The sequence below is a fragment of the Fukomys damarensis genome, unplaced genomic scaffold (genome assembly GCF_012274545.1).
Source record: "Fukomys damarensis isolate Sample0158 unplaced genomic scaffold, DMR_v1.0_HiC HiC_scaffold_11, whole genome shotgun sequence".
NCBI classification, from domain to species: Eukaryota; Metazoa; Chordata; class Mammalia; order Rodentia; family Bathyergidae; genus Fukomys; species Fukomys damarensis.
The window spans coordinates 44,741,148-44,754,711 of NW_022900923.1; the positions used below are offsets into that span (position 1 = coordinate 44,741,148).

Here is a 13,564-nt window from a genome sequence, read left to right on the forward strand (position 1 = left end):
TTTTTTTTTTTTTTTTTTTTTTTTTAAGATTTTACTTGAAAACTTAAAAAAATTATTAGTAATGGGGACTCAACCTGGGCTTCACACTGAGCTACATCCCCGGCATTTTAAATTTTTGTTTTGGCACAGAGTCTGGCTAAGTTGCCCTGGCTAGGCTCTATCCTGTGGTCCTCCTGCCTCAGTCGTCCAGAGTGCTGAGATTACAGTGTGTGCCACCATGCTCAGCTCGCTGGGGATTTTGTATTGGCCAGGAAGAATGGTTGTGTCACACTGCTGGGAGTGCCCGCGGTCCCCCTTGCTGAGTGCCTGCCCGTTCCAGGCTGCTGCTCCTGCGCTTGTCTGCAGTACGGCGCCTGCACCCCACAGTGGGTGCCAATGCTTGGGTCGTGTTTGATCCCATCATTTGTTTTCCTGGATCCCAAGCCAGAGCCCCCAGTGCCTGGGAGTTGGTCTCTCTCAACACATGCTCTGTACCGTTAACCTCCAGCTTTCTTCTACCCTCACCCAAGCCGCGTGTGTGAGTGGCAGCATTCTCATGGGGAGCCATACTGTGCGTCCAGCTGTGGAAGATGCCAGCGGCCTGGGAGCTGTTTGGCACCTCCCTGTCCCTGCCCTCTTGTGGATGTGTGGCGGGTCTGTGTGCAGCCCCTCAGGGAGGGTTGGGCTTTTGGGGCCTCCTACCCTACCTCTCTTCTCCCTCCTCGTGAGCCTGAGCTTTGAGATGAGGACTCTGGTGGTAGGTGCTGACTTTCAGCACTGTGCGTGGCCTGTGCCGGGAGCACAGCACATGCCTGTGGAATGGAATTACGTACACGTGAAGTTGGCCGTGCCTCGTCCTGCTCCCAGAGCACAGGAGAGCAAAATACATCTTTTCCTGCTCTGTCCAGGTGAACAAAGGGGAACGTGGCAGAACGCAGGACTCTTGGCCACGAACGAGGCGGCTGTGTGACTCCGTGGGGACATGGCCTCCCGCAGCTCTTGGTGTGGAGAAGCTGACCAGTCTAGTTGTGGGTTTTTCCTGCACACCGGTTGGGGGCACTGCCGCTGCAGTCACTGAGCAGCCTCACCCGCTCGCTGCCTCTTCAGAGCTGGTGGTTACAGTGAAACGGCTTGGAAGTTTTCAGGCCCGATGCCAGTGCTGGTGCGGTCTTGTCCCGGAAATGTAGCCTTGGGCGGCTGCTTCTCTGAGCCTCGGTGTTCTGATCCTGTAAAAGTGGTGATTGCCATACAGTCAGAAAAGGCCCGCACATGGCAGACTGTTTCGTAGATGCTGCTAGTTTTGTTGCTGAGAATTCCTGTTCGCCTTTCACTGCCCTCTGTGGTCTGGCGGCACCGCGGCGTCTGCTCTTCCTCACGGGCTCTGTGCACTTGCCAGCAGCCTCCGGGCTCCCCCGCGGCATCACCGCTCACCCGTCCCGGCGCTGCTCTCTGGCAGTTACTCATTGCCTGGTTCTCGCCACTTCCCCTCCCGCCTGTCCATTTGCTCCCCTGCCTGACTCACCCCCACCCCAGGCTGTGAAATACCCCAAGCGGGTTCAAGGCTGCCCTTGACTACCCACGGCCGTATCTGTGGGCCCTTGTCCTGATTGATTATTTGGCATCTTCGCAGGGCTTGGCAGGCACTGTAGTTGAAATGACAGCTATTGTTACTGAGCGCATGGCTGCCCTCTGCTAGTCTATGCAGGAGGATTTCGTATTTGTGGAGAAGCTGCTACCCATTTTACAAAGGAGAGGTGCACTAAGATGCTTGGGAGTGTCGTGTCAAGGTCAGTTTAAGCAGTCAGGGAAGTTCATTGTACCGCAGAGAGGTCACGAGGGATTCTTGGCCATGACAGCAAGAGCGTGCCGTTGATTTGTGCCCTCAGCAGTGACTGGCGGCTCCCTCAGAGCTTCCGTGATTGGATGGTTCCGTGCACCGCTGTCAGGAGGGAAGATGTCGGTCCCTTGTCCTGTGTGGTAGTGGCCTCCCCATAGATTTCCCACACAGCTCTTGTGGGACAGTTGGTTCTTAGGTTTGTTCCTAAGCCAGTCACTTTGAAGCCCTAAATGAATGAGCCTGGCGTACACTGGCAATGATTCAGCCCCGGAGGCTGGTGACGGCCCGGCTGCCTCCAGTGCCCTGCCTGGCTGCTTAGGGAAGAACGGGGGACCCAGAGGAGGCCTGTGACTCGCTCAAGGTCTCAGATGAGGTAGGAACTGTGCTTGAGACCCACACCTGGCTGACTCGGGGGCCGTCTGTTGCTCTGAGCCAACCACAGGCAGGAAGAAGGCTTGCTGTGGGTGTGGAATGTGGAGGTGCCTCTGCCTTTCCTGCCGAGTCTCCCCTCACCAGGTCCCTCTTCATTACTGTCTTGGTTCTTCTCAGCCTGTTTCTCCCCCACATCCCTTACTCCCTGTGCCCTGCACTGGCTGCCTGTGCCTTCTGGGCTGATCTCTGCCTCGCTGTCACGGCCCTGCAGGGTCATGTTGAGGAGCTGTATTGAGGATTTCTGTGGGACAGACAGCTTTGCTGCAAAGTCCTCTCTGGACCTGGGAGAGGCGAGGGAAGCTGCTGAGGCCAGGGGAAGCGGGGCTGGCGTGTGGAGACCAGCAGTGCTCAGGGGCGGCTTGGCTTGCAGATGCTACAGGACTGCCCGAAGGCCCGCAGGGAGGTGGAGCTGCACTGGCGGGCCTCTCAGTGCCCCCACATCGTGCGCATAGTAGATGTCTACGAGAACCTGTATGCGGGGAGGAAGTGCCTGCTGATTGTCATGGAGTGGTGAGCAGCCTGCCGCGTCTGGCCCAGCCTGTCCCCACCCTGCCGCAGAGCCCCTCCACTCAGGACACCCAGTGTGGGCCCTGGGGCTTGAAGCATGAATGCTTGACCCTCTGGGGGGTAGGGGGTGGCCTTTGTGTCCCTGGCTTACACGGCGGCTCCCCTTCAGTTTGGATGGTGGAGAGCTCTTCAGCCGAATCCAGGACCGAGGAGACCAGGCATTCACAGAAAGAGGTAGGAGGGCCTGCACTGGGCGGGCTGGGGCGCTGCTGCCCCCTCCACTTGCCGCCTGCCGGGGTGGGTCCCTCAGCTGGTCAGGGCAGCTCCTGGCTTCTTGTTCCTGGAGTCGGTGATGGTATGGGGGCCTCAGGCTGTATGGGGTGGGACTAAGGTACAGGTTTGCAAACCCAGGGACTAAGGCTTCCGCTCCCTCCTTCCCTCCTCCACAGAAGCATCGGAAATCATGAAGAGCATCGGCGAGGCCATCCAGTATTTGCACTCAATCGACATCGCCCACCGGGACGTCAAGGTGCCAGCTGCGCCCGGGTGCTGGGAGGCTGCAGGGTAGAGAGTCAGTGGCTCGAGGGGACTCCCGAGAGCCAGCCCAAGTCCGGAGGGCAAAAGAGGGCAGCTTGCCATTCTCAGCTTGCTGGGCCCGCTCTCTCTGCCATGGTCAAACCACAAACGGCAGCACTGCCCTCTGGCCACCCCCAGGCTGTGGTTCTCCCCATGAGCACCCCACCAGCACCCTGGGCTCTTCTGCCCCTGTGCTCACCTCAGCCACATACCCCGGTGCCTGTCAGCTCTGGAGAGGCAGGGACTCGCTTTGTGGAGCTGTGCTCCTGTGATGTGCAGCACTGGGCGCTAGACATGGAGTGTTGGGTGATGGCCCCTTTTGGCCCAGGGTTATTACCGATCCATCTCTCTCTCTAGCCGGAGAATCTCTTATACACCTCCAAAAGGCCCAACGCTATTCTGAAACTCACTGATTTTGGCTTTGCCAAGGAAACCACCAGTCACAACTCTCTGACCACTCCTTGCTACACACCATACTATGTGGGTAAGTCCAGAGAAGCCTAGGGAGCAGATTCTCCCCAGAACTTTTCTCAGCCCTGTCCTCCAGACCCCAGGAGCCACCGATCCCAGGGGAGTGGTGTTCTGGTAGCCCTCCGTGGTGCCAGTGGGTCACTGTTATGTGCAGGGCTGTCAGGCCAGGAGTGAGGACTGTAGGCATCGTCTGCTTAAGACTGGCAGGGCTGTCTGCCTGCCCCGTCTTCCTGAGAAGAGCCACAGCCCCATCACGCTCTGCATAGGTCTGGCTTTGGGCACAGAAGCTGCTTCCAAAGTGTGTGTACAAGATGAGATGAGATGAGACGGGACGAACAGACAGTGAGGTAGAGAGTCTGGTGGCTGGGAAGGGGTTTCATCTTCAGATTCTCCCTTCAGGGTTGGTCCTAAGGGGCCCTGCTCTCTTTCCCCACCCCAGCTGCTCTCCACCATGGTGGGGCAAAGGGTTGGGATAGGGAGCATCACGGAGAAACTGGGTAGGTCCCGGCCCGCCCATGGTGATCCTTGGTTTGCAGCTCCGGAAGTGCTGGGTCCAGAGAAGTATGACAAGTCCTGTGACATGTGGTCGCTGGGCGTCATCATGTACATCCTGTGAGTGCTGGGCAGGGCCGGCCGGGCTGCGCTGGGGCAGGGACTCGGTGAGGCCTGAGCCTCTGCAGGACAAGAGGAAGAGGCAACTGTTACGTCCCCTTTTGGAGGGGGGAGTCCCTGGCAGTCCCCTGCGTGCCCCCTTCTCTCCATGTTTCATGGGTTCTGACTTCCAAGTGGTGGCTGGAAACTAATGGGTTAGAAAGGGGTCAGGACTCCCCTGGCCCTGTTGCTGACTTTGTGTTTGCACCCATAGAGTGAGCCCCTATTTCTTCGTGACCTTTAGAAGGAACAGAACCTGTTTCTCATCCTGTCCCTGGTACAGGCCCCCTAAGTAACACCTGCTCTGTCCCTCTCTCCTTGCCTCTTCCTGGTGTAGGCTGTGTGGCTATCCCCCCTTTTATTCCAACCATGGCCTCGCCATCTCTCCGGGCATGAAGACCCGCATCCGAATGGGCCAATATGAGTTTCCCAACCCAGAGTGGTCAGAAGTATCAGAGGAAGGTAAGAGCCAGCCTTCGGGACGAAGGACGATGCCCTGTGTGTGTGCATGTGCGTGTGTGTGTGCGTGTGGGGATGCTCACGTCCGTGTGGCACCCGTCTCATGCCGCTGCGTGGGCCCTGCCTGTGTGGAGCCCCAAGACGAGGCCCAGTGGTGAGCCGTGGGGCCAGAGAGTGGCGGAGCACACTGGTCCTTGGGACAGCTGCAGTGTGCCTTTGTGTGTAGCCCTCCCTAGCTGGTGTCCCCTGGAAAGTGTGGCAGGAAGGGGCCCTGAGCTGTCCCTGTTCTCTCTGCCACCCGACAGTGAAAATGCTTATCCGGAACCTGCTGAAAACGGAGCCCACTCAAAGAATGTCCATCACGGAGTTCATGAACCACCCCTGGATCATGGTGAGCCCGGTGTGCCAGGTGCAGGGACTCTGGGTCTGCGAGGACCCCTCAGGCTGCGGCTTTGTCCCGACTCTCACTGGAACCCTTGTCTCTTTCTCCAGCAATCCACGAAGGTCCCCCAGACCCCACTGCACACCAGCCGGGTCTTGAAAGAAGACAAGGAGCGGTGGGAAGATGTCAAGGTGAGAGGCACCGCTGGGAGGCTGGGGGGGCGGCTCGGGGTGGGCGCGCTGTGCCAGGATGGGTGGCGCTGGCAGGGAGGAGAGTGGTTCTGGTTCTCTCTGGCAGAAGAACAGGGAGCCCTTCCCTGGCCTGGGGCTAGGCAGTGGGGCTGTGTTCCTGTGGGACGTCGCAGTGGCTGTTTCTTGAGTCCTGACTGCTTAGGTCTAAAAGGGGACTGGAGGCCTCAGGTGCAGTCTCCTGTTGTGCACAGAGACCGAAGCCCAGAGAGGGAGAGTCACCCATTTTAGGTCACACAGCTGGTGACCATCTGGGACCAGCGAGAGCTTGTGACTACAGGCCAGGCTCTGTCCTTGCCTGCAGGGACATGGGAGGTCTCTGCTGGCCCCACCCTGTGACTCCACAGTCTCCGGCTGGACGTCCTAACTGCCCGCCCTCTTCTTTCCTCACACTTCCCCTGCCTGCGCACCGCCTGCCCCTGCCTTGTCTCGCCTGCGCTCCGCCTCGCTTTTGCTTTGTGCCTCACTCCTGCTGCTGCCGTCCCCGCTCCCAGGAGGAGATGACCAGTGCCTTGGCCACCATGCGCGTCGACTACGAGCAGATCAAGATAAAGAAGATCGAAGACGCATCCAACCCTCTGCTTCTGAAGAGGCGGAAGAAAGCTCGGGCCCTGGAGGCTGCGGCCCTTGCCCACTGAGCCCCTGGGCCCCCCTGGAGGACAAGCAATAACTCGAAGTGAATATATTTTTTAAATGAAGAGATACAGACTGTCCACTTCCGCCTCCTCTCCTCCTGAGCTGCGTGGAGCCTGGAACTGGTGGCTGAATTCTGCCTTTGGTTCTGGCCGCCCTGGAGAGGAAGGGGCTGGGAGGCTGGGGAGACGGGAGCAAGGTGCTCTCGAACCTGTGCTCATTTTGCAATTTTATCAGTAATTTGACTTAGAGTTTTTACAAAATCTTTTATTTTCCTTTGCCCCGCTCCTCTCCTCTCCACTGGACCCCTTTCCCTCTGGTACTGCATAGGTCTGGCGGGGGGACCCAAGGGTGTGTGTGGAAGCTGCTGTAGGAGCGTCCCTGTGTCCACCTGCCTCCCTGTTTCCCACTATAGCCCAAGCCCAGCTCAGGCCCTCTGGGAGCTCCAGGCCTTCTGGGTGGGGGCGCGCCCTCCAGAGAGGAGTGAGTGTGTGCGTGTGTACACGTGTGTGCCCAGACCTGTGCCCAGGGCCTGTGGGGCTCCACGCCTCTCCCTCCTGCCCGTACTGAGCCCGCCTAAGTGCCTGGGATGCTTGTCCGGATCTGGAGCCAGGCTGGCTGCGGGCTGCCTGGCCGCTGGGTTCCGGGGCGAGGGGAGTGACTGGGCACTGGCGCCGCGACCTGAAAGACTGGACCCCTCGGGACCCCTTCCCTGAGCAGTGCTGTCCTTGTCTGCGGTGGCGCTGACCTTCGAAGAGCCTCTGGACTTCCCCTTCTTGCCGTGATCACCCGTGCTTGTTGACCCCTTGGGTTTTAGCCATTTCTCAGTGGGCGCTGCAGCCCGTGCTGGGGAGCCTGGGTGGCCCCGGCTGCACAGCCTCTGCATCCGTGCTGCTCTCCTGGCTGTGGCCGCAGCAGCTGAGGGCAGACCGCTCTGTAGCCCTCTGCCTTCTCATAGCGTGGCCTAATGGATGGGGGGTAGTCTTCGCACCAAAGATGTCCCGACTCTGTCCCTGCCCACAGGCCTCTCCTGTGTCCCACAGCCTGCGAGGGAGGGGAGGAGCAGAGTGGAGTCCTCTGTGGGGTCCCACATTTGCCCTCCTCTCTGGGGGGAAAGGGGGTGGCTCCTCAGGGGTGGTGGAGGGGTACCTGGGGCCTCTCTGGGCCCGGGGACAGGGCCCTGGGTGCCCACAGCACCTGCCTTGTCCGTGGTGTGTCCAGCACTCAGACTGTTGTAAACTGTTGTTTTGTATGAGCAAAATTGTCTTTACTAAACAGATTTAATAGTTCAAAGTTTCCCTTTCTCTTTCTTGAGGCTCAGACCTCCATCCCTGACCTCTGACTTCCCCTGGGCAGAGGTTTTGTGTGCTGGAGGAGGTAGTGGGTGCTCTGGCAGGTGAAGAAGGGGCTCCATGCGCAGGGCGTGGCTCTACTGGCGTAGGAGAAATGAGAGTGACAGGTTCAACCTAGGAGCTTCCTTTTTGCCAAATACTGACTTGGAAGCAAGCTGCTTTTTGACTCATGATGTCAGCCCCAGGGAACCACCGCTGGGGTCCTGGGAGGAGACATTAGGGGAGCAGGTTGGAGGAGTACTGGAGAATTCCAGGAGGGGGCGGTAGGGGCCAAAGGTCCAACCCTCTCAGCCAGACCTGACCTTGGGTTCCCAAGACCTCAACTTCGTTGGCGCTGAGGCTGAGGTTGATGAGAACTGCATTGCAGTACAGCCTCGAGCAAGAGCTGGTCTAGGACCCCATCGCCAGCTCCTCCCCGACAGGTAGGGAAAGCACATGGCCTGGACCAGTTCACTTGTGTGACCTGTTGCGCTGGCCTGGAGAAAGGCAAGGCAGGTGGCCATTTGTCCCTTTCCATGGGCGAGGAGACCTAGAGGGGATCACTGTGTAGCTCGCAGAGCTCAAAGGTGCAGGGCTGGGAAGGGCCAGCATGATGGGGCGGGGACCACCCGGATGCTCCCAGATAACCCCCTCGCTGCAGGGTTCCCAACCGTAATGCCACCTGCAGACTCCTTTTCCTTGTAAGGTGACGTCTTCTAGCCCAGGAACTAGAGACGGACATCTCTAGGGGCCACTGCTCTGCCAGAGGCAGGTCTGTCATGCTTGTGCCCTGATATTGACCCCAGTGTCTTCCTTTTTTCCCTTCCTTCCCTTCCCTCCCCCTCCCTCCCTCCTGGCCTCCTTCCCCACTTCCCTCCTCTCCTTCCCTCCTCCTTCCCTTTCTTCTTGGGGTTGGCCCAGCTCAGGAGGATACTTTGTGGCCAGCGAGACTCTGTCCTGCACAGATGGCTTGGGTTCCCTGGTCTTACACACTGGCCTGGCCCTAGGATCACCCATCCCTAACAGAAGCATCTCTGGCTGAACTCTCGAGTCAGGTGGCACAGAAACTTGCTCCTGGAGGCAGACTGGCTGTCATGGGGTGGGGGCCAGGCGCGCTTGGTGAGCTGCTGGAGCACTGTGTAGTGAGATGCAGCTGACTGTGAGGAGACAGGCTCCGAGGAGTAGAAACTCGCCCAGGGTCACACTCAGCTGGGCGAACCCAGTCTGGATTCCCTGCTGCCCCCTTGAGCTCGCCTGTGAAAGGCACAGGGATGCTGTGGATGCCGGAGAGGCAGGGAGCAGGGGAGGAGCCCCAGACTCAGCGGGATAGGCTGGGCTGGGCCGGGCTGAGGCTCCTGCCCTGGGGTGAGCAGGCAGTGGGGTTGGTAAACAATAACAGTAAATTTGGGGTTTTCCTTTGACTGGGTTGGAGACAGGAAGTTCAGAAGGCTGTGAATGATGAGTGGGTAGCTCTAGCTAGGTGTGAAGAAAATTCAGTTATTCAGGGGAGGAGGGTGAGGTTGTTGAGGCAGGCGGGGAAAGTGGCTGTGAGGAGACTGTAAACAAACCCTGCCTGGCAGCCCTGGGGTGATGGGTGGAGACAGGAGGTTTTGAGGGGGTGGCCTCTGCAGCTTCAGCCTGGAGAATTCAGGCCTTCCCTCCATTTGCTTGTTTTGGGACTAGGGGTTGAGCCCAGGGCCTTGGCACTGAGCTGCACACGTCCCCAGCCTGACAGGGTCCTGTCGAGCTACCAAATTGGCCAGGCTGGGCTGGAGCTTGTGCTCCTCCTGCCTCAGTCTCCCAGAGTGCTAGGATTATAGGCCTGCACCTCTTGAAGCCTGTGTTAAGGGCCCCAGGAACCATCGAGGGTCTGGCTGGGTTTGGGACTAGCTGCTCTTCAGAAGGACACTCAGCTCCAGCTCTGGGGTCCTGTTTCATGGCCTGTCCACCTCCCACAATGCACTTGGGCCGGTGTGGAGAGGCTGCCTGGCCCTGCGCCACTGGACATCGGACCTTCTACACCTGTGCTTAGGGAGCAGCGGCGGTGAGACCAGGCTCTGCCCTTGGTGCTCAGCCTCCCTTTCTTCCCTTTCTGCCGTGCGCCCGGACACCTGAGGCTGCTCTAGCAGAGAGAGGTGTGTCCCCATTCCAGACAGCACCCGAGCTTGGGCCCTGGCGGCTTGCTCCCTGGGTGGGGGTGAGCCTCACGCCTGCCCCCTGCCTGGCCCAGGCTCCTGAGGACTGAGCCAGGCCTTGCTGAGACATGGAGCGGAGAGGAAGTGCAGTGCATCGGTGTGCAAGCTCAGGCCATTCTTTAGGCCACTGTTGCAGTGGGTGGGTGAGAAGACAGCCTCACCCCAGAGCAGGGGATCCCCTGGGCGCCGGGACCTTCTCTGTCAGTCTAGCTGGAATGGGGGACATGGGTGAGTGGGTCCTGCTGCCACAGAGCTCCGTGTCCAGGTGAGTGGGCGGGAGAAGCTGTGCTGGGGCAGGCGGGCTACTGTCGGGGACCCTTGCTGTCCCTGCAGCCGCATCCAGGCTCCGTCTGCGGTGGGCACGGGCAGTGCCGTTGGGTTGCCGCGCCGGTCTCTCCATGGAGCCAGAGCCTCCCTCTGTCTTCTGGTTGGAACTGCGGGTGCACTGCCCTCCCACCTGACCTTTCAGTCAGAAACCTGTTACCCCAGTGGGGCGCCCAGCGATTTCCATCCCTTCATCCTGGGTTCCCCTCGCAGTGTTGGTTCCCAAACCAAACTTTGGGAATTTAGTCTGGCAGGTATTTCCCCGTCAGTTTTTCAGTCCATTAATTTTGAGGAAGCCTCACAAAGCAACACCTTAGACTTATATTATTTGTACTTAGGCATTTTAGGAATCATTATCAACAAAGAAGGGCTTCAGGTGATGTTGGGGCCCTTCTAGAAGAGCAGGGTGAGAGGTGGTCAGGGCTCCCTTGCTCTTGTGTCTGCCACTGTGAGCCCTCACTCTTTGCAGCCTTCCTCACCCTGTGCTCTGTCCCTACACCACGAGCAAGCAGCTGTAAGGCCCCTTGGAGCCTCTCTGGGACAAACACTAGTATTAATGTGCTCACACATCTATTCTTTTTATTTTCCACACACCACCATCTCCAACGTGGCACTACCTTGGAATTAACAAGGTCAGGAAGGGAAGAACTATTGCTCCCAAGCTAAGTCACTACCCAAAGCCTTTGGTCAGCAGTCTCTTGGCCTGAGGCCTGCAGGATTCCAGGTGGGGCCCTGGGCCAGTGGAACCTGCGCATAGTAAGTCATTTTTAGGGACAAGACAGGCACGCAAATGTACTCATTTGCATAATGTCACTCTCAGGGACAGCAAGTTTCCTACGCTCATCTGACAGCCCTGCCAGGATTTGCAAGTGAAATATTAGGACTGGCTTTCCCCCCTTTCCCCCTTTCCACCCCTCCCTGCTGTCTGTCCACTGGGCCTCCTCATGTGACCTTGTACTGACTAGTCTTCACCTCTCTGATCCTAAGGGATTAGTGGGCCCGAGGCCTGGTATGCAAAGTGTCCTCAGAGACTGCAAGTGAGCGCCCTGCCCTGTGGTTACTAGCTCAGGCCCCTCAGCGAGAGTTGTGTCAGACGTGCTCCTTCTCCCTGCTCAGCCAAGCCCAGCCCAGCCCAGCCCAGGCAGCTGTGGATCTTTTGTTCCTCAAACAGCTGGAGGCCCTTGGGTAACGAGGCCTCAGGTTTCAGAATGAGCTGAGGGCAACCAGTCCTCATCTTGTGACTTGGAGACATGGGTTCTGAGCTCACCAGTCAAAGGTTTACTTATCAAAGAAACCACCATCTCATCTGAGGCTGAGACAGACTTTGGTTAGTGGGAGTCTGGTGCAGAGATGTCGTTTGCAGAAAGACCTAGACGGGCCTATAGTTTCCTCGCTCTCAGCTGCTGCCTTTTCTGGTCATAAATGTGTTCTAAGGAAGTGGTCCGCGTAGGGAGGCTGGAACCTGCCTCTCACCCACCCACCCATCCACCTGCAGGAGGGGCAGGGGGACAGATAGCTCTGCCCTGCTCTGTGGCAGTCTTCAAGGAAGAGGAAGAGGGGAGATGATAAACCCTGATCTGGTTCCAAAAGACAGCTAACTAGGGACACAAGCTTGGTATCTGCTGATGGAATGAGTGTGTTTAAAGAAAAAAGTGATTTCAATAATTCAAAGAGAAATTATGCAGCAGAAGGAAGTGTGAAGTTCCTCTTTATAACCTCCACACCCTCTGATGCCAGTTCTCTCTCCAGAAATAACTTCTTCTAACAGCCTTGACATTGATTTTTATCCAGATGTTTCTGTTAATTTCCCCAGATGCATATGTGTTCATACACACTATTGAGAAATTTCTTTGAAGGTCATCGCAGTGTACACATAAATTTTATGAATCATTAAATTTTTTAGGTGTATGGCTATTCTGCAACCTGCATTTCATATAACAAAATTTACTATTGACTGTTTTGTTTTGTTTTGTTTTAGCAATTTTTTTTTTTTTTTGGTACCGGGTTCGAACTCAGGTCCTTGCACTTGTGAGGCAAGCAGCAGAACCACTGAGCTACACCCCCGACCTACTATTGACTGTTTTTAATAAACAGTTCCATAGTTTATTTACAGTCTTGTGAACCAACCTCCAGAACCTTTCCCTACCCATGAAGCAAGATGCCACCTACTTTTTAATCTAGCTTGCCTCAGTGAATTTCATGACTGAAGGCAGAGCAGTATCTTATTCTAGTCGTTGTTTAGTGCTGGAATGGAACCCGGGGCCTCGGGGTTGGTGGGCCAGTGCTCTACCGCTGAGGTCCCCGTCCCCAACACTCAGTCACATAGGTGTCCCAAGTATCTTGTATAATACCTTCGAGCATGTGTGTAAGATGAATCCCTAGAAATATAGAATGGCTGGATCTGAAGGTCTGTATGTTTTGGATTTTGGTGAGTGAAGCCAATGAAAGAATATACTTTGCATATTGCTTTCTGAATGAGACGTCTGTGAAAGAACTTATATCAGCAGTGGAGGAATCTAGGGGTAGAATAAGTCAGCTGAGAATAAGAGGACATTTGAAACATGTCCCCAGACTGAGACATATACCCTTGGCAGATTGTGGGTGACTGGAAAAAGCAAATGAAGAGAGGCAGGGGGATTCCTTCAGTCTCTCCCCACACCAGTAGCTCTGCTCTTTCAATGACGGTTATTTGCATATATCTTGAACATGTAGGCAGAATGGCTGAAAGACTAAATCTGAGCATCAGCCTGTTTAGGCTCCCACTGGGTTTGTCTTGAACAAGCTCCCTGGCCTGTCCTCGGCTGGTGGCGAGAGTGCCCGGAGACCAGCGTCTGTAGATCTGCCGACATCCGGAGACTGCCGGGTGCTGTAGACACGCTGGGCGTCTGCTCTAACTAGGCCTGTCCAGAGCGGGCATGCGGCGGAGGAGAGAGCTCTTTCTCGGGGTCCTGGGGGTCCTGGGGACCCAGGACACGTGCAAGTATTTTTTCTTACTATATAGAGACTCGGCCCCATTGCCTCCCGTGGGGTCTTTACAGGCGCAGGTCAGGCTTGTGATGTGGCCATCAGAGCCAGGTGACAGATCTCAGTCCGTCAGTGGGTATCACTGCGAAGGCTGCAGTTGTCCTGTAAGCGGGAACTTAGTTGTCCCAGGGTCCTGGCTACTGTGTTTGGAAGTAATGGTCGCACTTGTGAGGAGGCCACGCTTCCCCTGCCTGCTCCCGGCTGCTGGCTGAGTGCTGCAGGGTGCTGAGGCACAGCCCTGCGCAGGAGGACCAGGACTCTGGGCAGGGTGGCTTTGGTTCAGGGCCCTGCAGCTCCGTGGAAGCTTTCTAGACAGGCAGTAGATTAGGACCCTCGAGACCTCCTCCTCCGCGGCAAGGACATGGCCCCTCGGTGCCTCCAGCCTCACTTTGTATGGTCTGCCAGACTGACCGTAGCATCACCGGTAGCCTGGGGTTACTGTGAGGGACAAATGAAAAATCACATTATACCTTGAAGGATAACGTGGGCTCTTCTGCCTAGCACCTGGCGCTCAC

At 57.0% G+C, this 13,564-nt stretch overlaps 1 protein-coding gene across 3 annotated transcripts in view; it reads left to right on the plus strand.

The window, feature by feature from the left end:
- The window catches only part of Mapkapk2 (MAPK activated protein kinase 2), a 31,044-nt gene extending 24,459 nt beyond the window's left edge, over positions 1 to 6,585 (plus strand). For all 3 annotated transcript variants that reach the window (XM_010613123.2, XM_010613124.2, XM_010613125.2), the window contains 9 exons: positions 2,619 to 2,758; positions 2,925 to 2,989; positions 3,205 to 3,284; positions 3,689 to 3,815; positions 4,339 to 4,414; positions 4,791 to 4,915; positions 5,218 to 5,303; positions 5,405 to 5,485; positions 6,037 to 6,585. In XM_010613123.2, the coding sequence (XP_010611425.1) occupies positions 2,619 to 2,758; positions 2,925 to 2,989; positions 3,205 to 3,284; positions 3,689 to 3,815; positions 4,339 to 4,414; positions 4,791 to 4,915; positions 5,218 to 5,303; positions 5,405 to 5,485; positions 6,037 to 6,180 (924 nt within the window). In that variant the 3' untranslated portion in view covers positions 6,181 to 6,585. The remainder of the gene's footprint in view (positions 1 to 2,618; positions 2,759 to 2,924; positions 2,990 to 3,204; positions 3,285 to 3,688; positions 3,816 to 4,338; positions 4,415 to 4,790; positions 4,916 to 5,217; positions 5,304 to 5,404; positions 5,486 to 6,036) is intronic.
- The last annotated feature ends 6,979 nt before the right edge of the window (positions 6,586 to 13,564 follow it).